Source organism: Balaenoptera ricei, chromosome 11, assembly GCF_028023285.1.
Source record: "Balaenoptera ricei isolate mBalRic1 chromosome 11, mBalRic1.hap2, whole genome shotgun sequence".
Lineage (NCBI taxonomy): Eukaryota > Metazoa > Chordata > Mammalia > Artiodactyla > Balaenopteridae > Balaenoptera > Balaenoptera ricei.
Genome location: NC_082649.1, coordinates 102179538 through 102203658, shown reverse-complemented (window position 1 = coordinate 102203658; position 24121 = coordinate 102179538). Strand labels below are relative to the sequence as shown.

Genomic DNA, 24121 nt, shown 5'->3' with positions numbered 1-24121 from the left:
CGCCTCTGTGCCTTTGCACACAGCTCCTCTGGCCCTTCCAAACTCACCCGCAGCATTCCCTCCTTCAGGAACTTTCCCTAACTGACCCTGGTCTGATTTGGCCCCTGGACTCCCATGGGACTACCCCCTGGGTCTACCATGAAATTCCTTGAGGACAGGGCTGCAAATTGTTCACCACGCTATCCCCAGTGCTAGCACACAGTAGGTGCTCGATTAATGTATGAAGGTAAGGGAGGGAAGGTGTATCAGTCAGATTTGTGTTCAGCTACAAATGCCGAGAATCCTGACTATAGAGGTTTAAGCAAAATGGGGTTTATTTTTCTTAAATAACAAGAAAGCAGGCAGCTGCTGTCAAGGGCTCATCAGCTCAGTGACCCTGCATTTGCTTTGGCCTTTCCTCATGGTCACAAAATGGCCACTGTAGCTCCTGCCGTCACATTCATGTTCAAGAAAGAAAGGAGAGGCAAGACACAGCACCAACACTGTTGGCCTCTTTGGTCAGGAGAAGCAAAACTCCTTCCCAGAACCCCATCAGGCTTCTCACTTCTTTTTGGCCAAAACTGGATCACATGGCCACTCCTAGCTGGGAAAACAAGTATCTACTTGATATGGAAGAACAAAATTCAGTTTTGCTCACAAGCAAGAAGTCCAGGGGTGACAGAGCGGGGAGAAGGAATAAGGGAGTGGGGGTAAGGAGGGTGGGTACTGGTTAGACAACCAGCAGAGGTCTTCATGAAAGAGGTGGTATTTGCGCAGTGCCTGGGAAGTCAGATACAATTTTGGTAACAAGGAAGAATGGCATGGGTGGAAGTCTGGAGGCTTGAAAATGCTGAGTGTCACCAGGGGCTGCCACGTGACCGAGGCAGCTAGAGCAGGAAAGGTAGGACGAGCTTGGCAGACTGTCGGCGTATTTGCTGTCAGCCAGCAGCTCTCTTGCCCCTGTACAGCTCTAAGTCTCTTCCTCTGCTCCACCTGAAATTCCACCATGAGAGATGATCTCAGCCAGTGAGACATACTGGACACCTGCTATGAACAAAGAGTCCTTTTCAAAATATAAATATGCCCTGAAGGCTTGTGGTCATCAGTCATTCATACCTGGATATCGATTCATTTTATTGGCTAGTGATCTCCTAATGCTTAGCTGAATTCTGCCCTGAGAAATAGGAATTTTTATTCTAGAAAGGGGTAATGGAGCCTGGGCCCTAGGAGATGGGAGATGGGTGGGGCTGGGGCTGGACCCCGAATGTCCGAGGGTCATAGGAGGTCTGTAGAAGAGGGAACTCACACTCACCAAGCCCTCCTATGGGCAGGCACTGGCCATCTTTCTTCTCTAAGGCGCTGCCATCGCCAGTTCGCAATTGAGGTAACTAGAGCTTGGAGAAGGGGCCTGTCCTGCCAAAGTCACCTTGTGCACACGTGACGGAAGTGGGGTTGGACCCTGGTCAGTCTCACCCGAAAGCATATGCTGTCTTGTTGCTGCGCCCCATCATAATAATGATCGTCATCTCAGCTGGCATTTGTTCAACCCTTGCTCTATACCAGGCATTGTTCTGAGTGCTTTATGGGTTTTAAGTCATGCCATTTTCACAGCAATACTATGAGGTAAACACTATCATTGTCCCCATTTTACAGACGGGAAACCTGAGGCACGTAAGAGGTTAAGTGACTGGCCCAGAATCCCACAGCTACAAGTGTCAGATCGGATTCACAGCCAGGCAATCCAGCTCTGAGGCACGGGGAAGGATGCTGCCTTGTCAAGGTCTTGTGGTGGATTAAGAGTAGATTCTCTACTAACAACAAACAAAACCCCACAAAGTCATAGATACAGAGAAGAGATTGGTGGTTGCCAGAGATGGGGGGTTGGGGGTGGGCCAAATAGGTGAAGGGAGTCAAAAGGTACAAACTTCTAGTTACACAATAAAAAAGTCCTGGGCATGTAATGTACAGCATGGTGACTATAGTTCATAATACTGTACTGCATATTTCAAAGTTGCTAAGAGAACAGACCTGAAAAGTTGTCATCACAAGAAAAAAAATTTTGTAACTGTGTATGGTGACAGATGCTAACTAGACTACCGTGGTGATCATTTTGCAACATATACAAATATTGAATCATCATGTTGTACCCTTGAAACTAATGTTATATGAGCATTTTACCTCAATAAAAATGTTTAATTAAATTAAAATTTTAAAAAAAGAGTAGATTCTCTAGACCAGTGGTTCCCAAGTAGGGGTGATTTTTGACCCCAGGAGACATTTGGAAATGTCTGGTGACATTTTTGATTGTCACAACAACTGGGGGGGGGTGTTACCTGCATCCAGTGGGGAGGCCACTAAACACAATGCATACACCGGCAAAGGATCATTGGTCCCAAACGTGGGGAGCGTTGAGGTTGGGAACCCAGGTCTAAAGTTGTTAGAGAGGAGTGAATCTACCTCCTCGTGGAGTTGAGGCCTTAGTCTCAGAGCTGGGAGGAGAAGAAATGGCGGAGGGTGCGTCAGAACGAAGCCTGCACAGCGTGGCTGAGATGCTGTAACAGAGACCGAATCCCTGGGATTACGTAAGAGAGAAGCTCATTTCCTGTGCACATAGCTGACCAGAGGCAGGTCCAGGTGCGCAGACGGCTTCGTGCGTGAGGCCTTTCAGGGCCCAGATTCCTTTGCCTTGTTGCTCAGGTATTCCCTGGGGTGTTGGCTCAGTTTGTGCGATTGAGGTTATTCTCCACCCCATGTCTGCATTCCAGCATACAAAAAGCAGGAAAGAGGAAGTAGAAGACACAGAAGTTTATAAGCCCAGAGCTGAAAATCGGTTGTTAAACACACCATTATTAAATTAAATTCTATAAGTGTATAAATAACTAATTTATGTTAAAAAAAAAGGTTAATAAGTACTCAAAATAAAAAATAAGGTAAATAAGTTCCTAATTTATTTTACTACATTCTGCCCATTACCTAGGCACTTGAGATTTTCACATCTGTTTTATCTGTATTGTGGAATCACTGTGTAATGCTGTGTTCCACTGCCCATACCTTCCCAACTTTGCACTCCATGACATCAGTCACAGAGATCAGTAAACTGTACAAATCAGAGCTTGAAGGTTTGCTTTGTCGATTGTCTAAATTTAAGAAAGTGATCAAGCAAATGTTAATAATGGAGATCAAACCTCAAACCTGTAGGCATTACATTACACCTGTTGCCATTACACTGTGAATAATACAAAAAGTTGAGAAAATATTCTTCCAGAATTTGTAAAGTATGATTCGATTCAGCAAAGAAGTTGCTTATATCACTGACAAACTATGACGACAAAGGCATTTGTTGTTTCCCTTTCATCTTACTTGTTAACATGAAAGAAGTTATCAGCCAGCATTCACGTCGGCAGTGCTCTTGTTCATCCATGATGTGAGCAACTTCTTTTCTGAATTTGGTAGTGATTGAGCATTTATTTGTAGTTTGATTTTGTGACACTATTGTTGGTGATAGATTTGTAAAAACTGATAGTAGATTTTGCAAGAAATTCCAAGTCACACTGAAGTTAGAGGTGTATGAAATTCACAATAAAGAGGACTGTATTTTTATTTTTTGTAAATGTGTGCTATACATTCTTTTAAAATTTTATTTATTATTATTTTTTATTGAAGTATAGTTGATTTACAATGTTTCAGGTGTACAGCAAAGTGATTCAGTTATACATATACATATATAAGTATTCTTTTTCAGAGTCTTTTCTATTATAGATTATTACAAGATATCGAATATAGTTCCCTGTGCTAATCATTAGGTCCTTGTTGTTTATCTATTTTATGTATAGTGGTGTGTATCTGTTAGTCCCAAATTCCTAATTTATCCCCCATACATTCTTTACATCAGTAAAATTTACAGCAGACATATCTGTGTGTGTGTATACTTTTTCCCCCAGAACCCTAGAACATCTGTCAGCTCACCACCACGCACATCCCCTTCATTCACGGTCTATTGGCAGGAATGTGAGTCACATGGTCCCAAGGCCACGCCTAGCTTCAAGGGATGCTGGGAAATACAGTCTCTAGCTGGGGGCCATATGCCCAGCTAAAATCAAGGCAGCCCAACCATGGCAGCCCCGTGTATTTTCCCCAGAGGAGAGCACCAGCTCACTGAGGTTAGCTGTTTAGATTTTCCAAGGCCACACTTATGGCCTTCTCATGGCCTCATCTGAAGGCCGGCTTCGAGTTACCACTAGCTCCCACTCAGAATTTCAGGAAAGCACAGAGTATGGTGTCCTGAAGGGACAGATTCCCAAACCTCATTCTGCACGTTCAAGTGCCTGCTTCCTGCCCTCGCTTTACAGTTTGCATCTATAATCCTGACAGCCATACCAGCAGGGCTTGACTTTGAGCAGTTTTGTGCTCCAGACCAATGTTTGGGGTACATTAAACAGAATGTGGGTTCTGGAGTCCCAATTCATGCAAATCTCTTCATCTCTGTGAGCCTCAGTTTCCTCCTCTATAAAATGGGGATGATAAAATTTACCTTGCAGGGTTATTTTAAGAGTCAAATGAAACAATCTTTTGGGAAGTTTTGTTGTCTAGAAACTGCAATTCAGGTGTGAAGTAATTAATTCCAATTCCTAACAGACTGGTTTGTCATCAGGCTCAGATGGAATTACAGACACATAAGCCCTTTGTAAAACTGTTAAGTACTGTACTGGTATAAGGTGGCATATTACATTTTTAAGTAATGAAAAATTATTGGTTATTTTATTATGACAAAAGAAATACTGACATAGAAAACAAACTTACAGTTACCAAAGGGGAAGTGGGGGGAGAGATAAATTGGGAGTATGGGATTAACAGATGCACACCACCATATATAAAACAGATAAATAACAAGGATTTACTATATAGCACAGAGAACTATACTCAATATCTTGTAATACACTATAATGGAAAAACAAAAAACAAGGAAAAGAAAAGCAATACTGCTAAAAATTTAGAAAATGCAAAGTAAAAATAAGAAACTAAAAATACCCATAATGCTACCACTCAGAGATAACTACTATTTATATTTTGTTATAGCTCCAACAATTATTAACTCGTGGTCGTGTTTGTTATATTTGGACCCCCACCTATGCCCTCCAACTCCCTTATTCAAATAATCAGATTATTTTGAAGCATGTCCCAGACATCATATAATTTCATCATAAACATTGCAGTATTTATCTCTAAATACTTCTTTCTAAATACTTTAAATAAATATAACCTCAATACAAATATCACACCTAAAAAAATAAATTCTCTAATGGAGGATGTTGATAACAGGGGAGGCTATGCATGTTTAGGAGCAGGGGATATATGGGCAATCTTTGTACCTTCCACTCAGTTTTGCTGTGAACCTAGAACTGCTGTTAAAAACTAAAGTCTCTTTTTTAAAAAATAAGCTCTTAATAGTATCAAAAGGTGATCATTATTCAAATTTCCCTGTTTATTTCTTTTTTCGTAAATTGTTCTTGTACCTTTGAATACTGGATGTTTATATTTTTCTTATTTATTTGCCAAGCTCTTTATATATTAAAGATATTAACTAAGGTAATATTAATTACTATTGTTATTCCTCCAGGGAAGGCCATGGAGACTTCAGGATCACTTCAAGACCACAGTCGAGTCCACGGAGAATCAGAAGATCTAGACCGTATGTTTGCTCTCTCTGACCCTCTGGGCAGAGCCACATGGGAGGTGAAGTCCAGCAGTAGGTGGAACAGAAGACCCTGCTCAGTTCATGCGGCACAATGAATGGCCCAAGTTACGGTTGAAACCTCTAGAGAAGTAGTGACTTTACACACACGCACGTGTGTGTGCTTGGTCCAGTCTGTCCCCCAGTACTCTCTAGCTGTGTGGACCCTCAGTTGCTCCCCAAATCTCAGAGGCTCTGGGGGCTTGGACTGGCACTAGGGAGAGTCCTCAGAAGGTGGGAAGGGTCCTGCATGGCCCCAGAATGGGGAATGGGAAGGTTTAGGGCTTGATCGGATCCCACCTGCCCTGTAATTTACAGAGAATTTTAAATTGGCAACTGCTCTACACGGTGTAGTGGTCTCTTGGGAAGGATGGAGGGCTTAGAAGCCCCTCTCTGGGCTCCATATTCAGAGAAAAGTCTGCCTTTGGCCTTCCTAGAGCCTCTGGGGCCTCTGAGAGCCCTGGTCTCCTGCACCTCCCACTGACCCTAGGGGTTTGGGAAGGGTGTCCCAGCGAATTCAGCCACTCCTGGCTCCCCACATCCAAGTAGACCCCTAGGGAGGCCTGGGTGGTCTCTGGGGTAGGAAGGGCAGGAAACACTCATCCTTGCCTATGTGTGCCTCCCAGATGGAGAGACGGATTTCCACAAGCAAGACCAGGAGGCTGAGCTCTATTCTCAAGAAGAGGATGAGAAAGGCAAGTCTTCCTCCTCTTCATCCTCCTCCTCCTCCTCCTCCTCCTCAGGTAAAGCAATGATTTCATTAAATCTATATCAAAATATTAAAGACAAGCATTTACATGGAAAAACCAATCTCCTGGACTTCCCTGGTGGCGCAGTGGTTAAGAATCCGCCTGCCAATGCAGGGGACATGGGTTCGAGCCCTGGTCTGGGAAGATCCCACATGCCGCGGAGCAACTAAGCCCGCGAGCTACAACTACTGAGCCTGCGTGCCACAACTACTGAAGCCCGCACGCCTAGAGATCATGCTCCGCAACAAGAGAAGCCACCGCAATAAGAAGCCTGCGCACCGCAACGAAGAGTAGACCCCGCTCGCCGCAGCTAGAGAAAGCCTGCGCACAGCAACGAAAAGCCAACGCAGCCAAAAACATAAATTAAAAAAAAAGAAAAACCAGTCTCCTGAACCTCCCACCTCGGTACTGCAGCTCTGTTTTTCCATGTTCCCTTCCAGAGCCCACCTCTCTGTACATGTAACTTGTACACAGTTATGACTACCATATAGGGACTTCCCTGGTGGTCCAGTGGTTTAGACTCCATGCTTCCACTGCAGGGGGCACGTGTTCGATGCCTGGTCAGGGAACTAAGATCCCATATGCCACGTAGTATGGCCAAAAAAAAAAAAAAAACCAAAAAATTACCGTATAGACAATTTTGTCCTTGGTTTACAATTTTTTTTGCTATCTTATCCTAAGCATTTTGCCATGTTATTCCATAATATCTTAGCGGCTATTTTTCATGCTTCCCAAGTAGCCCCTCAAGTGACTGCATCTCATGTAAAGGAACGTTTAGTTTTGTAGGAGCACTTTGGAATCAGGGGCAATGCATGTGTCCATTCAAGCAGCCTGCAGGTTCATACCGTTTCTTTGCCACTAACTAGCTAAGTGTCCTTGGGTAAATTGCTTAACCCTGTATGCCCTGGGGTCCTCATGCGTAAGATGGGGATGATAGCAAAAGTTATTATCTCATAAGATACCTGTGAGGATTACATTCTACACGTGCAAAGGCTTAGCACCTATCAGATAGTAATAGCTCTAAAAATAACTGCTGTTGTTAAGATTCTCCCCCTCCCCCACCCCAGTTTGTCATGCTGATGAGCATCCTTGCACAAAAGCCTTTACTTTTTGAATTTTTCATACAAATCAAGTCCTACATACCGACTCCCACAAGCTCTTTAATGGGTTTAGAGGGATGAGCATCTCTAATTGGACTTTGATACAAATTGCCGCATTATTTTCTGACAAGAAGCAGAATGTCTCTCTACTTTTAACTCAAAAGGTAAGGCTGAATTTATAGCAGCAGCAACATCACAGCTAGCATTTATTGAGCACTTACTATGTGCCAGGTAGCGTTCCAAGCACTTTATGTGGAATAACTCAGTTAATTCTCATAGGGACCCATGAGGAAGGCACTATTGTTATTCCCATTTTACAGGTGAGGAAACCAAGGCCAGTGAGGTTTAGTTGTAGAAGAGCTTCCAGAGGCAGGGGGGCTCCAACAGGGGATTCTGTCCCTTTGTTTGTCCTCGCTAGGTGGGAAGGGACGTTCTGTCTTCTGATTCTGATTGACCCTCAGGGGTTGCTGCTCCCCCAAAAATGTTCTCCCCAAGTGTGGCCATAAGTTCCTTCCTTCTGGCCTCCAGAGTACATACACATGGGACTGGGCATAGTTAACAAAAGAACACTAAGAGAAAGCGGCAGGAAAATAAACACGGAGTCCTAGAAGCATCGAGACAGACTGACATTCAGGATCCTGGTCTCTGGTCCTACCCTGGTTGGCCTGCTGCTGGAACTCAGACCCTGCCCATTCTTCAGGCTCAGATGGTGACCGTTATTCCTCGGGCCCCAAACCTGGGTGCCTCCCAGCAGCCCCCCACCTTCCTCCACTTGAGGGCCCTAACTCAGAGTCTGGCATCCAGCGCCACTCTCCCTACATAGCTTTTTGTTCTTAATGTATCCTGTTTGGGTTTTTAAAAATATTTATTTATTTATTTATTTGGTTATGCTGGATCTTAGTTGCGGCTCGCTGGCTCCTTAGTTGCGGCTTGCCAGCTCCTTAGTTGTGGCATGTGAACTCTTAGTCGTGGCATGCACGTGGGATCCAGTTCCCTGACCAGGGATCCAACCCGAGCACCCCTAATTGGGAGCACGGAGTCCCAACCACTGCGCCACTAGGGAAGTCCCTATCCTGTTATTTTTAAATTAAAACGTTTTTTTATTATAAAAGATTACACATGGGCACATTGTAGAAAATATGGAACATACAAAGAAGTAGAAAGAAGGAAAAAAATCATCCTTTGCTCTGTTAGATAACCACTAAACACATATTAGTGTATCTTCTTACATTTATTCAATAAATATTTATTGAGCATCAACTATGTGCCAGGCTCAGTGATGGATACTGGGGACACCAGAAACAAATGTGATTCTTTCTGCCAGAGTTAATTTTTTAAACAATTGAATTAGACAGCACACAGAAAAATTATCCTCATTCTTGACAGCATACAATTCTACAGTATCTTTTATTAAAAAATTATATAGTATGCATAGGGAACTATATTCAATATCCTGTAATAAATCATAATGGAAAAGAAAAAGAATCAATCTTTGAACAAGTTTGAAAAATTATATCTCGTGAATATATCATGAAGAAAGCTAAAATAATATTCATGTGAATGTTAATAGAGATTGTCCCTGTTGGACAGAATTTGGAGTAATTTTTGCTTTCTTATTTTCTGTATCGTTTGATATTTTGCAAAATATGATGAAAAAGCCTTTTGGGGGCATTGATTGATATTTGTAAAATACAGAAAAGAAGAAAATAGAAGCCACTCAAAATTCCATCTCTTGAGATAAATACTGCTGTTGTTATCTTGATGTACTTCCTGATACCTCTTTTTCTGTGCCTAGAGATGTGAGATCACATACGCACTGATTTTTTTTTTTTTTTTTCACACTGATTTTTAAGCACAGTTAACTTGGTTTCCTATAATTTAAAAATTTATCCGTGATAGACCAGGAGGTCCCCAAGCCCGCTGAGGGACATCAGGACTGCTGGGGCCCTCTTGGTCATCCTGAGGAAAAGGGAGTCCTCCGGACCTGAAGCCAGAAACTCCTAGGCCTGAATCCCTGGAATGCTGACCAATCCAAGAGTGCAAACAATGTGGTCATTCTTCAAGGCTTAATCAAGCTCCTGCTCCAGGCGGGGCAGCCTTAGGACAGTGATACCCAGGCCTCGTCCTTCAGGAGCTCAAGGTGGTTGGAGGGATGAGCACCACCAGGGACCCTCATGCCCACTGTGTCAAGCACAGACAGCTGATGCTATAGAAACCCCAGGGGAGGGTGGGCAAGATGCGTGTGAGCTGGGGCAGCTGGAAAAGCCCTTCTGCAGGAGGTGTGACATCGGCTTAAGCTTCAGGATAAGGGAGCAAGTGGGAAGGGCATTCCAGGTGGGAGACAGAGCACGAGCAAACCCAGAGTCAGCATGGCATTGGTGGCATCACAGAGATGATGCAGCCCCCATGCTGGGCAGGAGGGAAAGCACCTCAGTAACACGATACTTCATAGGACCTTGTCTTATCTTAGTGAAAGCCGTATTGAACATAGTAAGTGATTTGTCTGAGGTCACACAGAAAGTTCATGGCAGTTCCTGTTCCCTAACCCTCAAAGCAGAATTCTTCCCCCAGACCACACTCCTCACGTAAACTAAATTCTGAGAACCGACACCAGAATGAGGTATTCCAGGCTCGATCCAGGCTGAGCTTCTCCCACAGCTTGTGTTTGTTCCCTGCAAAGAGCAGCAATGAGGACTAGCACCCCTGAGTAACTGGAAAACGTTGGCAGAGACGGGGGCTGGTCTCCCCTGCAGGGGCAGCTCACCGGTAGGCAGTAGGCCTCACCATTTCTCTTTTGCCCACTTGGCTGATGGCTGGATTTCTCAGTGGGCCTGAGCGTGTCCGGGTGAAGATTTTTTTTTAAATAAATAAATACATTTATTTATTTATTTATTTATTTTTGGCTGCGTTGGGTCTTTGTTGCTGCGCTCGGGCTTTCCCTAGTTGCGGCGAGCGGGGGCTACTCTTCATTGTGGTGCACGGGCTCTAGGTATGAGGGCTTCAGCAGTTGTGACACACGGGCTCAGTAGTTGTGGCTTGCGGGCTCTAGAGCACAGACTCAGTAGTTGTGGCACATGGGCTTAGTTGCTCTGCGGCATGTGGGATCTTCCCGGACCAGGGCTTGAACCCTTGTCCCCTGCATTGGCAGGCAGATTCTTAACCACTGCGCCACCAGGGATGTCCCCCGTGTGAAGATTTGTTCCTTGCAGCGTTATTTGTAGTAGGGCAACAATAGAAACAACCTAACGTCCAACAACAGCAACACAGAGCGGTGATGCTACACCCTGTCCTGGTCAGAGCTCTGGTCTTCATACATCTCTAAAGTGAAAAAGAGAAATTCAAATCATAGAATTTGTTTAATCTCATATACACTTTGTAAAAATTCGCACATACATGATTGTAAACAAGACTGGAAGGAAAAATATCAAAATGTTAATAGTGGTTATCTCTGGATGGTTAAATTATAGGTGACTTTTATTTTCTTGGTTTTTTTTTTTGAATTGACTTATACCATAGATATTTTACAATAATCTTGTTTTATTTTTACAACCAAAAGGATATAATTTTGTTTTTTTTAAAAAACAACTTTAATAAATGTTAGCCTAAATTGATTGTGGGAAGAAAAGAACTTGGGGGAAAGAGCCTGGATTAATGCCTAGTACAGATCCTGGCACACACAAGGTGTTTAATAAATGCTCTCATGACTCTGGAGCTGAGCTCTGGGTTTTACTTCTGGAGATAAAAATGATTAGAAATGCAGGCCTTGGTGACAGACCTGGGTTTGAACCCTGGAATTTCTGCTTCCTGTGTGACTTTCAGCAAATAACTTAATGTTTGTGAGCCTCAGTTTCCTTATTTGTAAAATGGGGAAGGAGAGGTACTAATACCTTGTTCACAGCATTTCCAAGAGGATCAAATGAAATATTAACTATAAATTACCTAGTTCAGTGTCGGTGCATAGTAAGTGCTCAGTAAATGGTGACTCTTATTACTGACTTTGAACGAGGCCCAGGTCATCTCAGGCCCCCAATTCTTCTTTAGTCAGCTGAACACAGTCACCTCGGGGTGTGTGAGGGGCGTCAGACAGAGCAGCAGGAAAGCTCTTGTACAGCTGTCTTGCCTCTTGAAGAGCGCCCACCTCACCCCCAGCGCGAGGACTGTGTTACTTTTTAAGGCTTCCGACGCCAGGAGAGGGAAGCCACTCTGGGGTGCTGTGACTGGGGGGAGCTGACTAACAGGCTTTGTCTACACCCAGGTGCTGAGCATGGGGAGCCTGACGTTTTGAAGGATGAGCTTCAACTCTATGAAGGTGATTGTCCATTGGCTTTGGGGGAAACAGAATTAAACAAAGGACACGAAGGCTTAGGGCTTTGTTGGGAGGAAACAAGGTGATGAGGGTGTTTCATGAGCTGAAAGTCCTGGGCAGATACAGGAGATGTGGCAAGGTGAGTGGTTATAACATGGGCAGGTGGAGGTGGGGGCAGGCATTTTCTGCCACAGTGAGACTGTCTTGGAATCTCTTCTGATCTATAACCCTGACTTGCAGGTTGACTGTGACCAGTCACCCAACCTTTCTGGGCCTCAGCTTTCCAACCAGCAAGATGGAACTTAATCAGTACCCTCTCTCTTGGAATACTGGGTTGTTTAAGCATGCAAGGGAAAATTAAGGACCTGATTTCTACAAAACTCAAATTATGGAGTAATTGTCTCTAAGCATCATGATTTTTACAGCAAGCAGTTATAAATATTATGGCACTTTGCTTGGTAGCACTTTGATGAGATGGAGGAATTTGTAGGAATGAACCAGTTTGCCAAAAAGCCTCATAAATGAACACTGCCAGATAAGAAAACCTGTTTAACTTTGTTTAATCCAACATTTACATAATCTGCTTAGTCTCCTAATGCCAGATAATAACCCAAGAAATACAACGGGAAACACATATACATTCAAAGAAATAGAAATGAAATATCTTAATATTCTGCATCAAGGTATTACCAGTGGCTGCCACTGGGTGGTAGCATTGTGAGTAATCTTCATACTATTTTCTTTCATCTAAATTTTCTGATTTTCTTTTTCTTTTTTTTTAAACAAAAACAGGTATTATGTAATTTTTTAAAATGTTGTTAAGTAGTGTAAGAAAGTTTTCACTGAGTGTAAAATGAGAGAGAAACTGTTACATGTACATACATTTTAAATGTTTTTTTCTCATCAAAAAGTAAGTCATGTTCACTGTAGAAAACGTAGATATCGTCACGTACTTGTGAATTAATTCCCCCAAGTAATGAATTCCCCACCGCCACCCCCCCGCCCCCCGAGACACCGGAGGTACTTGGTAATTACACTGCTAGAGTCTCATTTCATGCCGTTCTTGATTTGCCTTCTGTACCCTTGGTGCTGGCCTCTCTGGTCACTTGTAGACACTGGTTCCTGTTTGCACATTAGCCTAAACATAGTTCAGCATACTGAGTGTTTATTGCCATGAGCTGAGTGCCCCCTTCAGGTGTTTGTGTCCTGGGGCTGATCTGGAGGGCGGAAGTGTACAGAGTGGGGACTCCTGCCTGCCCTTGAGGGGAAGAAGGTGACAGGCTAGGAGAGAAGTCACTGGGAATAGAGTAGGCGCCAAGAACCAGAGGGTGGGGACTTCCCTGGTGGTTCAGTGGGAAAGACTCCGCGTTCCTAATGCAGGGGGCCCGGGTTCGATCCCTGGTTGGGGAACTAGATCCCACATGCATGCCACAACTAAGAGTCTGCATGCCACAACTAAAGTTCCTGCGTGCCGCAACTAAGACCCAGCACAGTCTAAGTAAATAAATATTAAAAAAAAAAAAAAAAGAACCAGAGTGTGAATGAGGTGGGAGGGCCACCCATGCCAGATTAAAGGGAAGGCTGCATCTCAGGGCAGGTATAGGACTCGATTCACCCTAGGCAGCCCAGACAGGAGCTCCACACTGGGGTCAGGGGCCGGGGCCCCCACGGTACAACCCAGCTTGACTTCCACAAGCTCAGGGCCTGGTGGGGCTGGAGCCACGTGGCTAAGTGTCCTCACCTGCATCTGGATAGGAATGAACAGGCACAGATTGCAAACTGGTGGCCTGTGTGTACAGATGTATATTATCTGGCTCACAGAGTATCTTTATTATTATTATTATTGTTCTTAATATATTTCATCACGTCTACAACTAACAATTTTTCACATCTGGAGATCTATGAAATCAGGGTGCCTCTTAAAATCACTGGCAACTTGCAGTTATAATTGGCAGTAGTTTTCCTTCCATAAAATGACGTCATTCTCACAAACCATGATATCTTTGATTCGATGGAATATGAATTGCCAGCTTTTTTTATAGTCAAGAAGTTTATGTAAAAACCTGAATTTCTGGCTTCTCGTGGGAAATTAGAAGACCTGTAACATGGGGCAGGCATTGCTGCGGCAGCTTTCGGGGGCTGCAGGGTGGTGCCTGCCCCTTTAGATGAAAGAGGAACCCTCCAGTTTGCTCCAGTGCCCCCTGCAGATCAGTGGAAAGTCTCTGGGTGAGAGAGCTCCACTTCCCTGCAGTGTAACTTCTCCCCACCCAGAGGATGCGAATATGCAGTCACTGATTTCCCTTCTGTGCAGGTGCCCCCGGGGAGGTGGTGCCGTCTGAGGAATCAGGTGAGTGTCTGATAGGGGAGAGGGGTCGTTGGTACTGGTGTTGAACGAGGTCTGGGCACTGTCTTTCCCCCAAAAGAGGCAGCTACTGTCAGGTGCACGGCTGTGAGAGATGGGACTCCAAGTCTGCTTGGGGCCTGGGGCTCTGACCTGGGCTCAGCAAGCAGGCGGGGCTGGCAGTGGCATGAGACAGGGGGCCAGTGGAGGTTAGAAAGGGGGTCCAGGCAAGAACAAAGGGATTATTAATAACAATCTATAGATAGAAAGATCCCCTGGGGGCTGGAGAATTCAACAGGGGCGTTTTCAGAGGTCACCTGTGGCACTCGTTAAGGACCCAAGCTGGCCTGGGCACTAATGTTGAGTTTCTAATTTCCAGGACTCCGAAGGAGAGGCTCTAACCCAGAGAGTGGTAAATATGCAAGCTCCGAGAGGAGAGCGGGAGGCGGCCTGGATTCCAGGGTATGGGATGGGACCACAGGCAGCCTGGGGGGGAGGGAGATCAGTCCCAGCAGCAATGCCGTCACCAGCCAGAGTGTCACCGTGATCCAGGAAAGGGGCCTCCGGGCTCAGGGGACGTGGAACAGAACAGACACAGGCCTGTGGAGGAGGAGGGCATCAGTGGGGGTCCAAGGACAGCTACCCCACCTTCAAGCTTTGCCCTGACCAGTCCTGCAGTGAGTGCCCTCTGACCCAGGAAATAGAACCTGGAAGAGCCATTCTCAGTGAGGCAGGGGAGCGAGAATCCCACCAGCTATCCTGTGTCAGAGTTAAACCCTCGTCTCTCTCTTGTTCCCAAGGAGAAGTGGAGCCCTCCCAGTTAAGAAGACTAAATATAAAGAAGGATGGTAAGGAAATTGAGGTTCCAGGGCTGCTTCTGCTGTCTGGTCCAGATTTCTCTGGGTAGAAAGTCAGCTGGTGGCCTGGAATGGCAGTAATCATGGCCCACCTCTGCTGCGGGCCCTGCAGTTTGCAAAATCCTCAGCTTAGAATCACCTTGAGAAGGTGGTGCAATGATTCCTGTTTTGCAGATATGGAAACTGCGGCTTAAGGACGGGGAGTGGTCTTACAGCTAGTGAGTGACACGACTTGGGCTTGGATCCTGGTCCTGTGCTCTTTCTGCTGTACGCTGAGTCACTAGCATGATAAACGCCCTCCAGGCCTTATGGCCATAATGGGGAGCTGGGAACAGGCTGGGCCGAGGAAGCTGTGAGGTTAGATTAGACTGGACTCTAGGGAAGGAGTGACGAGAACGGGGGTGGGGGGACCGCCTTGACTCCCGGCCTGGAATCGTGGGGGCTTCGGGGAGGAGGGTAAGGGTGGGAAGGGAGACCATGTTTTCTGGGGGGGTTTTTTGGGTTTTTTTTTTTTTACTGCATTGCAAGGCATGTGGAATCTTCTTAGTTAGCGACCAGGGATTGAACTCGGGCCCCAGCAGTGAAAGCCTGGAATCCTAACCACTAGGCCACCAGGGAACTCCTGAGACCATGGTTTTTGTTTTGTTTTTTATATATAAATTTATTTATTTATTTTTGGCTGCGTTGGGTATTTGCGTGCAGACTTTCTCTAGTTGTGGCGAGTGGGGGCTCCTCTTCGTTGCGGTGCGCGGGCTTCTGATTGCAGTGGCTTCTCTTGTTGCGGAGCGTGGGCTCTAGGGCGCGCGGCTTCAGTAGTTGTGGCTCACGGGCTCTAGAGTGCAGGCTCAGTAGTTGCGGCGCGCGGGCTTAGCTGCCCCGCGACATGTGGGATCTTAGTTCCTTGACCAGGGATCGAACCCATGTCCCCTTCAGTGGCAGGCGGATTCTTTACCACGGGACCACCAGGGAAGCCCTCTAGAAATATTTTGAGTTGTTCAAAAGCCCGCCTTTAGGGAGTGGGAGACCTGGATCCGAGCCCCTGGCTCTGCCTCCATCCAGCTACATGAACCGGGACGTGCTGTCGAGCTGTCCCGGGCTATGAAGTGAGCCTCATCCCACTAAAACCGAGATTCCCAAAGCGCAGGCCATGTCCAGGTTGCTTCAGGACGTGGCATTATACCCCCAAGTGAGAAGGTGACTGCCCTTTCCCCTCTCTTTCTCTGCTTGGAGCCCCCGGGCCTTTAGTGCCACCCCGACTCACTGACCTCCGGACACAGAGATCAGGACGGTGCGCAGAGCCGTCTGCAGGCAGCAGGCGGGTAGACCTTCACCATCTTGCTTTATGGGCCTTCTGTTTGTTTTTAAGACATGGGATCCTAGTTTTCCACTTAGTGTTGTGACATAAAGTTTCTTTTTCAAGTAAATCTATTTAAGGAAAAATAAGAATCTGCTTAAAGAAAAATGTTAAGTAAATAGTACAAGTGGTCCTTGGGTAGCATGAAATTGTGAAGGTCATAAGCAGTGCTACGTAGAAAGGGCAAAACCCACAAAGGTGGTGTGTGGATGGCTGAAGTCAGAAAAAACAGACAAGGGTGATCTCCTAGGTCCCTCCGGCTCCAATACACCTTGGAGTCCTTATCCTGGCCTGATCTCTTCAGCCCCCAAAACTTCTAGTTCCCTAAAACTTGAAGTTCTCTTCCCAGAAGTTCACTCACCCTCCTCTGCTCACCTGGTTGAACCCTTCACTGTACTGGGTCTGTGCCTTGGTCCCACCTTCTTACCTGTCTCATGGTACGTGAATGTGTGCACGCGCACACACACACACACACACACACACACAATCTTCCCTTTCATCCAACTCCTACTGCCTTGGCTGTCTTTAAGGCTTAGCTCAAACTCTCGTTCTTCCATTAAGCCCTCCTGGACTGCCCCAGATATGGTGAGTCCTGAATGTTTATGACATTTTACAACTGCATCCAATTCCACAGTGTGGGTACCTTATAATGTATTTACCATTCCCCACTTGATAGATGTTTAGGCTATTTCTAATTTTTTGGTCTTTCAAACTAAGCTGCCCTACCCATCCAGCCCTCTGTTTGGTCTTACATTTCTCTGCAGTCTCTCTCTTTAAAAACACTTGTATTTTCTAAGTATTTACTCATAAGAAAATGGGGGAAAGATCCAGGGAGAAATTCTCTGCTAGGAATTCATTTTGCATTTCTTTTTTTTTTTTTAATTTATTTATTCATTTATTTATTTATTTTTGGCTGTGTTGGGTCTTCGTTTCTGTGTGAGGGCTTTCTCTAGTTGCGGCGAGCGGGGGCCACTCTTCATCACGGTGCGTGGGCCTCTCACTGTCGCGGCCTCTCTTGTTGCGGAGCACAAGCTCCAGACGCGCAGGCTCAGTAGTTGTGGCTCACGGGCCTAGTTGCTCCGTGGCATGTGGGATCTTCCTGGACCAGGGCTCGAACCCGTGTCCCCTGCATTAGCAGGCAGATTCTCAACCACTGCGCCACCAGGGAAGCCCCCCATTTTGCATTTCTGAAGATTTGGGTGAGGAAAGAGTTTTCACCCTCACTCTGTCACATCTCTGAACAGACCTAAGCCTGATGCTTTCTTAAATGTTAAGTCTAGTTCTGCATGACGTATTTTTTTCCCCTAAAGGACAAATTGATTTCAGAGCCAAGAATGTTCTAGAAATACTCTTTTGATTTTCCCCCCAGAAAAAAAATAACAAAAACAAAACCAGAAATACCCTCCTCACTTCTGTTCACTTGCCTTCCACATGCCACCTGACAGCAGCGATATGTAGTATCACTCTGCCTTTTACCATTTACAAAGCACTTTCCCCTCCAAGACCCCCATCCATCCCTCTGTCAGTGGTGTAGAGGTTGCTCTCCTTGATTTATCAATGAGAACGCTGAGGCTCAAAGGAGTCAGGACACTTGTCCAAAGTTCACAGCACATCAGTGGCCAAACTGGACTAAAGTAAGACACATTCCCAGCAGCCTTGGCCACTCAGAGAGCCTGCGTCGTTCCAGGGAACCGTCTCTGAAGTGTCCTCTCTTTTTTCTTTTTCTTTCTTCTTTTAAAAACCTTTTTGGCATCTCCCCATTGCAACCCTCTGCCTGGGTCAAGGCCCCTGTGTTCTCTCCCCTGATGACTCCCGCAGCTCCTGGCAAAGGGCAGGGGGGCCTCCTTCACAAACCATCCCTGAATTCCTGCCCAGGGCACAGGCCCTGCCTCCCAGGTACTCTCTCTACCTCCGTTAACTACTCGGAAGAGCCTGCAATGCTGCTTCTGGGCACCAGGCCCACGGAAACGCACACACAAGGGCACAGACACATTTCATGTGCGGTGATGTTTGGTGCAGAAAATCAGTCCCTTCTAGCTTCCTCAATGGGAGACTAGTTACATAAATTAGGGTAAGTTTATGCCATGGAACACTATGCAGCCATCAGAAAGAACAGGGCAGGGGCTTCCCTGGTGTGCAGTGGTTAAGAATCCGCCTGCCAATGCAGGGGACACAGGTTTGAGCCCTGGTCCGGGAAGATCCCACATGCCGCGGAGCAACTAAGCCCGTGTGCCACAACTACTGAGCCTGCACTCTATAGCCCGCGAGCCACAACTACTGAGCCCGCGTGCCACAACTACTGAGCCTGTGCTCTAGAGCCTGCGAGCCACAACTACTGAAGCCCGCGCGCCTAGAGCGCGTGCTCCACAACAAGAGAAGCCACCGCAATGAGAAGCCCACACACCATGACGAAGAGTAGGCCCTGCTCACTGCAACTAGAGAAAGCCCGCGCGCAGCAACGAAGACCCAACGCAGCGAAAAATAAATACATAAATAAATTTATATATATAAAAAAAAGAACAGGGCAGATCTGTATATGCTTGGAGATAGAAAGGATGGCCCCAATCTATCAAAGAGAGGAAAACAAACGATAGAGCAGCAGGTACACAAACTGATCCTGCTTTTGTTTTTTTTTGAATGTGCATATATATACTTGGAAAAGTTTTGTCAATCACTGCTTGCTTTTAAGGAGTTGGATTAGGAAGGGAGAATGGAGCAATGTGAAACTTTTAAACTAGGCATGTGCATTTTTTACAATTGTATTTAGCATCATTCGACAAATAAGGTGTCAGACACCTCTGCACGCCCGGCGCCGCTTTAGATGATGGGCAAAATCCCCAACCACCATCCTACAGAGTGGGTCAGAGAATAAACACAGCAATGAAATCCAGCAAGTTGAGTGGTGATAAGTGTTAGAAAAATAATAAAGTGAGGTGAGGGCTGAAACGGGTGGGGCTTGGGGTGCTGTTTTAGTTGGGCTGGTCAGGAGCAACTTCTCTGAATAAAGCTCCCTTTGAGCAGAGACAAGAATATTTTAATTAATTAAAAAGAGAGAAAGAAGCAAACAGTAATCTTCACCTCTGCCTTTACAGATGAGTTTTTCCATTTCATCCTCCTCTGCTTTGCCATTGGGGCCTTGCTGGTGTGTTATCACTATTATACAGGTGAGTGGGGGGGGGGTGGTGAGAACGGGGGGCGGGGGTCCAGACTTGCAGGCTGACCATTCTCTCCCTCACTGCCCCTGCAGACTGGTTCATGTCCCTTGGGGTCGGGCTGCTCACCTTCGCTTCCCTGGAGACCGTTGGCATCTACTTTGGCCTGGGTAAGACCCTCGCACACAGACTCTGGGAGGGCAGTGGCTGGGCCGGCCGCAGAGGCTTGCCAAGGGCTGGAAAGCCACGACCTAAACTTTTTGTAAAGATTTCTTTATGCTCGTGTTTGCTTCCTGACCGCTTTCAAGGTCAATGTGAGGTCATTGGCAAAACCCCATGGAAAAAATGAGCAGCTCCATAAAAATACAACAAAGACAGTTTAAAGTGGCAAACAAACAGAATTAGCCAGATACTGAAAACAAGGCAGTTAATGGAGTGAGGTACTGAATTCGCCGAGCTTCCTGGCATTGTTATTGCTGCTCATGGTTGTTTTTAATAATAAGAACTCAATACCATTATCTAAGCTTAACCTGCAGCCTGAAATTCCACCATCAGAGCTTTGTTTGTACGAGCTTTGTTCAAGGGCAGGCAGGGGGAGGTCTGACCCCGGATCCCTCGAGGGGACACAAAGCTCCATCACCTTTCTCTCCTCCGTTCTTGACAGTGTACCGGATCCACAGCGTCCTGCATGGCTTCGTTCCCCTCTTTCAGAAGCTTAGGCTGATAGGTAACTTTTACATTCTTCCGTGTTCACTTTCTCTCCCTACCAGGGTCTTCTGTTGCAAATGAGGCTTAGCATACTGGAAAGAGCACAGGGCCTGGAGTCAGGGGCTTGGGTTCAAGTCCTGCCTCCTTCAATTTACCATTTCTGGGGCTCTAGAGCCTCTTTTAGCCTCAGTTCCCTCAACTGGAAAATGGGTGTAATAATACCTACAGCACAAAGGTGTTGTGAAAATCAAGTGAGGAATGGATGTAAGAGTCCTTAAGTCTGAACCATTGTAGGAAAGTGGAGGGGACCTGGGTATTCCTCATTCTCTCATAGAACTTTGCACCTCTCCAAACAGTATCTTCTCTGTGATTTTATTTGCCCAACTGGGGGTGAGAGGGGGTTTCAGTTATCTTACACTTGGCTGATGAGGAAACTCATTAGTCAGTTACACTCATCAGAGAGGTAGAGTGACTTGCCCAGAATCACACAGCTAGAGTGGCTGGGCAAGGCTAAAGGAGATCCTCTTTCTTGACCAGCAGCTCTGTGTCTACCATTAAATCACAAAACTGAGAGGCCAGGGGCTGTGTGCTTCCGTGTCGTGAACTTTTGTCTCCTTTAATCCATCTCATGCATAAAGGGGAAATTTGTTGCAATGGCTGTGGGTCATGACTGCCTTATCCCAGCTATGAGGGGTATTTGGGCATCTGGGGTCATGGTGGGGAGGAGGCCTGGCTGCCTTCAGAATCCCATGCCATCCTGTGGGCTTTGCCTTCCAGGCTTCAGGAAGACCGACTGAGACCAGTGCCAGGTGGGCAGCCAGGCCAGGCCCCGGTGTGACCACCACTGCATCCTTTCAGCCCACGAGGATAGAGCAGCGTCCTGGGAGACGCGCGGGCGGGCCAAGCTAGAGCAATAAAGAGAGCGCTTTGCCTTCCATGTGGTCTGAACATTGACACCAGCTGGGCCAAGGTGTCCCTCGGGCAGTGTTGGCACGCAACCCAGCTGCCAGGATGGCAGGAGAGGGAGGGTGCGGGCCTGTGCCCTTCATGGAGCCTGGATCATCAGGAGGATCCTGGGACATCACTCCTCTCAGGAGGCAGTAGGAGACCCCTGGGCCCTGCAAGCTGTAATCTGTCTGGGCTTGTGAATTCTCTCAAGTCCCCAGGCCATCCCGGGACAGACAGATGGTCCACTGCCCTGAGGCAGGGAAGTACGACGTCAGGCCCCTGGGGTGAACCTGATACAGGTGAGATTTGGGGGAACTAAATCCACAGCATCCAGGTCTTCCTATTACCTAGTGCCAGCCCTGCTGTCCTTGGACTCCATTAAGATTCAAATAAACATTCTCTTCCCTGGACTAAAAAGAGTCAGCTAAATATTCCTTTCAGTTTCTTGAGTGTGAGAATACGTTTGAGGTCTTCTTTGACCCCATCTAGTCAGAGGGGGCACCTTGTCCTACTGGACAAAGTATAAAAGGGAATAAATGCAAAAAGCCCCTCATTTTAGGTCCAAACTTCAATTGCACAGGTTTGGAATAGGAGACGGGGTTTTGCAAACGTTCTTGTGAAAAAGATCTGGAGCTGGTAGGTATTCTCAGCTCAACAAATACCAAAGAAGTGAGATAAGAGCACAAAAAGTCCATTGCAAACTCGGGTTGTGTTAGTGAAGGTATAGAGTCTAGACTGAAGGAGGTGATAGTAGGTTCTCTCATGTACGCAGCCAGACCACGCCAATAGAATATGTTCTAGATTCATATATGAAGAGTGACAGTGACAAACTAGAGAATACACAGAAGAAGAAACTAGAGTGGGGATGTAAAGAATAATTGAAGAAGTGACAACTCTTCGACTTGCCGAAGAAAAAAATGGGGCCCTTTATCGAGCTCATGGACTCTGGAAGACACTTTCTCAAGTGCTTGCGATTGTCCAGGTCCATTATGTGGTTTAATCTCACAACAGCCTTGAGATGTGTACATCATCCTCATTTTGCAGATGGAGAAGCAGAGACTCGAGGAGTTGTAGTAACTTGTCAAGTTCCCACAGCAAGTCAGTGGCAGAGCTGTGAGTGGAACCCAAGCCTGTGTTCTCTTTACAGAGCTTGGCTAGTCCAGTCCCCCACCCCAGGCAGAGCATCCCTGAGGCAGCTGCAGTTTTTTTCCCAGTATTTCCCAGATTTGGGCGTTCTCAGAGTTTTGTGGACCGGTGTCCCCTGCATTGGCAGGCGGATTCTTAACCACTGTGCCACCAGGGAAGTCCCCCAGAATATTTTTATAAAGTGAGAAAAAGAGGGCTGCCAACTCCTTATCTTGCCAATTAAGGAAATAAAAATAGCAAAAAACATCAACTGTCAGCATCATTTTATAACAGAAAGGATAGTCCCGCATCAAAAAAGCAGGGAAATTGTCACCAGAAACAAAATGGGGCTTAAAATGAAAAATGGGGCTTCCCTGGTGGCGCAGTGGTTGAGAATCTGCCTGCCAATGCAGGGGACGTGGGTTCGAGCCCTGGTCTGGGAAGATCCCACATGCCGCGGGGCAACTGGGCCCGTGAGCCACAACTACTGAGCCTGCGCGTCTGGAGCTTGTGCTCCGCAACAAGAGAGGCCGCGACAGTGAGAGGCCCGTGCACCGCGATGAAGAGTGGCCCCCGCTTGCCGCAACTAGAGAAAGCCCTTGCACAGAAACAAAGACCCGACACAGCCAAAAATAAAAAAAAATTTAAAAAATGAAGCTTTATGGAAATCTTACTATGTGTCCTTTGCCCTCAAGTCACTGTGTTCTGGTGAAAATTTTATCTTTTGGAAACTGTGAGACTAAAGAATTCCTCAGGACTTTTACATTCTCTCATTTTTGGGGGTTTTCCAACTCAGCTCCCACACCTCAAGGGATGAAAGGCTTGCTACCTCCCAAAGCACCTTGTACTGCAAGAATTTTTCTGCTCTGTGCTAAGACGCCTCTGTCAGTGAAGCTTAAGGCCTTCTTTCAAGAGAATAAATGACCCACGAGTAGGGAATGTTCCTGATAGTCCTGGCTATGTTATCTCAACATTCAGCTCTCAGCTCAGCCCTGACAGCAGCACCTGGGGCCCAGCCCTCCAACTTTGTCCCTCGTTTTCAAGATTGTTTTGGCTGTTCTGGGTCCCTGGCATTTCCGCACAAGTTTTAGGATCAGCTTGTCCACTTCTGCAAAGAAGCCGGTGGGAACTCTGCCAGGATTGCGTTGCACCTGAAGACCAGTGTGAAGAGGACTGTGCTTCTTCTTAGTGATGTATTACCTTCTTTTACATTTCGTTAGAAAAAAAATTGCCCCAAATCCCAGAACCAAAATCAACCACAGATGGTATTTTGGTGTGTTTCCTGTGAGTCTTTTTAGTGCATGAGTTCATTTATTATTATTTTGGGCCCTTTTCTCCATCATATATAATAAGCATTTTTCCGTTACTACATACTCTCCCTAAGCATCATTTCCAGCCACTGGGTATTTCATGCTTTACGGAATGATCCCTCTGTACTTAGATGATGATATCAGCAGCTAACGTTTGTTCAGTACTTGTTCTGTGCTGGATGTGGAGCCAAGCACTCTGCATACACCGTGTCATTTCATCCTCCTCACAACCCTGAGAGGTAGCACCTGTCCACGATCCCCACTGTACGGACAGGAAAACTAAGACACGGAAAGTTAGTTTCTGAGGTTTGGATTTCAAGCACTTGTGTATAACTTACTTTCCTCGAAAGGGAGCCTGGAGTGCACAGATAAGATATTTATCAAATGAACAAACAGCATGCAGGGTTTCACCATAGAAACATGAACTTGTTGACTTGAGGGCAGTGTGGTTAGCCTTCCCT

The 24121-nt window shown here is 46.2% G+C and overlaps 1 protein-coding gene across 3 annotated transcripts in view; it reads left to right on the top strand.

Moving 5' to 3' along the window:
- Positions 1-21642, top strand: part of TMEM40 (transmembrane protein 40) — a 31545-nt gene extending 9903 nt beyond the window's left edge. The window contains exons 2-11 of one of the 3 annotated variants that reach the window (XM_059940426.1): positions 5597-5668; positions 6337-6453; positions 11815-11868; positions 14177-14212; positions 14586-14618; positions 15007-15054; positions 19510-19581; positions 19665-19739; positions 20234-20296; positions 21055-21642. In XM_059940426.1, the coding sequence (XP_059796409.1) occupies positions 5605-5668; positions 6337-6453; positions 11815-11868; positions 14177-14212; positions 14586-14618; positions 15007-15054; positions 19510-19581; positions 19665-19739; positions 20234-20296; positions 21055-21074 (582 nt within the window). In that variant the 5' untranslated portion in view covers positions 5597-5604 and the 3' untranslated portion in view covers positions 21075-21642. The remainder of the gene's footprint in view (positions 1-5596; positions 5669-6336; positions 6454-11814; positions 11869-14176; positions 14213-14585; positions 14619-15006; positions 15055-19509; positions 19582-19664; positions 19740-20233; positions 20297-21054) is intronic. The other 2 variants (XM_059940425.1, XM_059940424.1) reach the window with 2 other exon arrangements.
- Positions 21643-24121: the final 2479 nt, after the last annotated feature.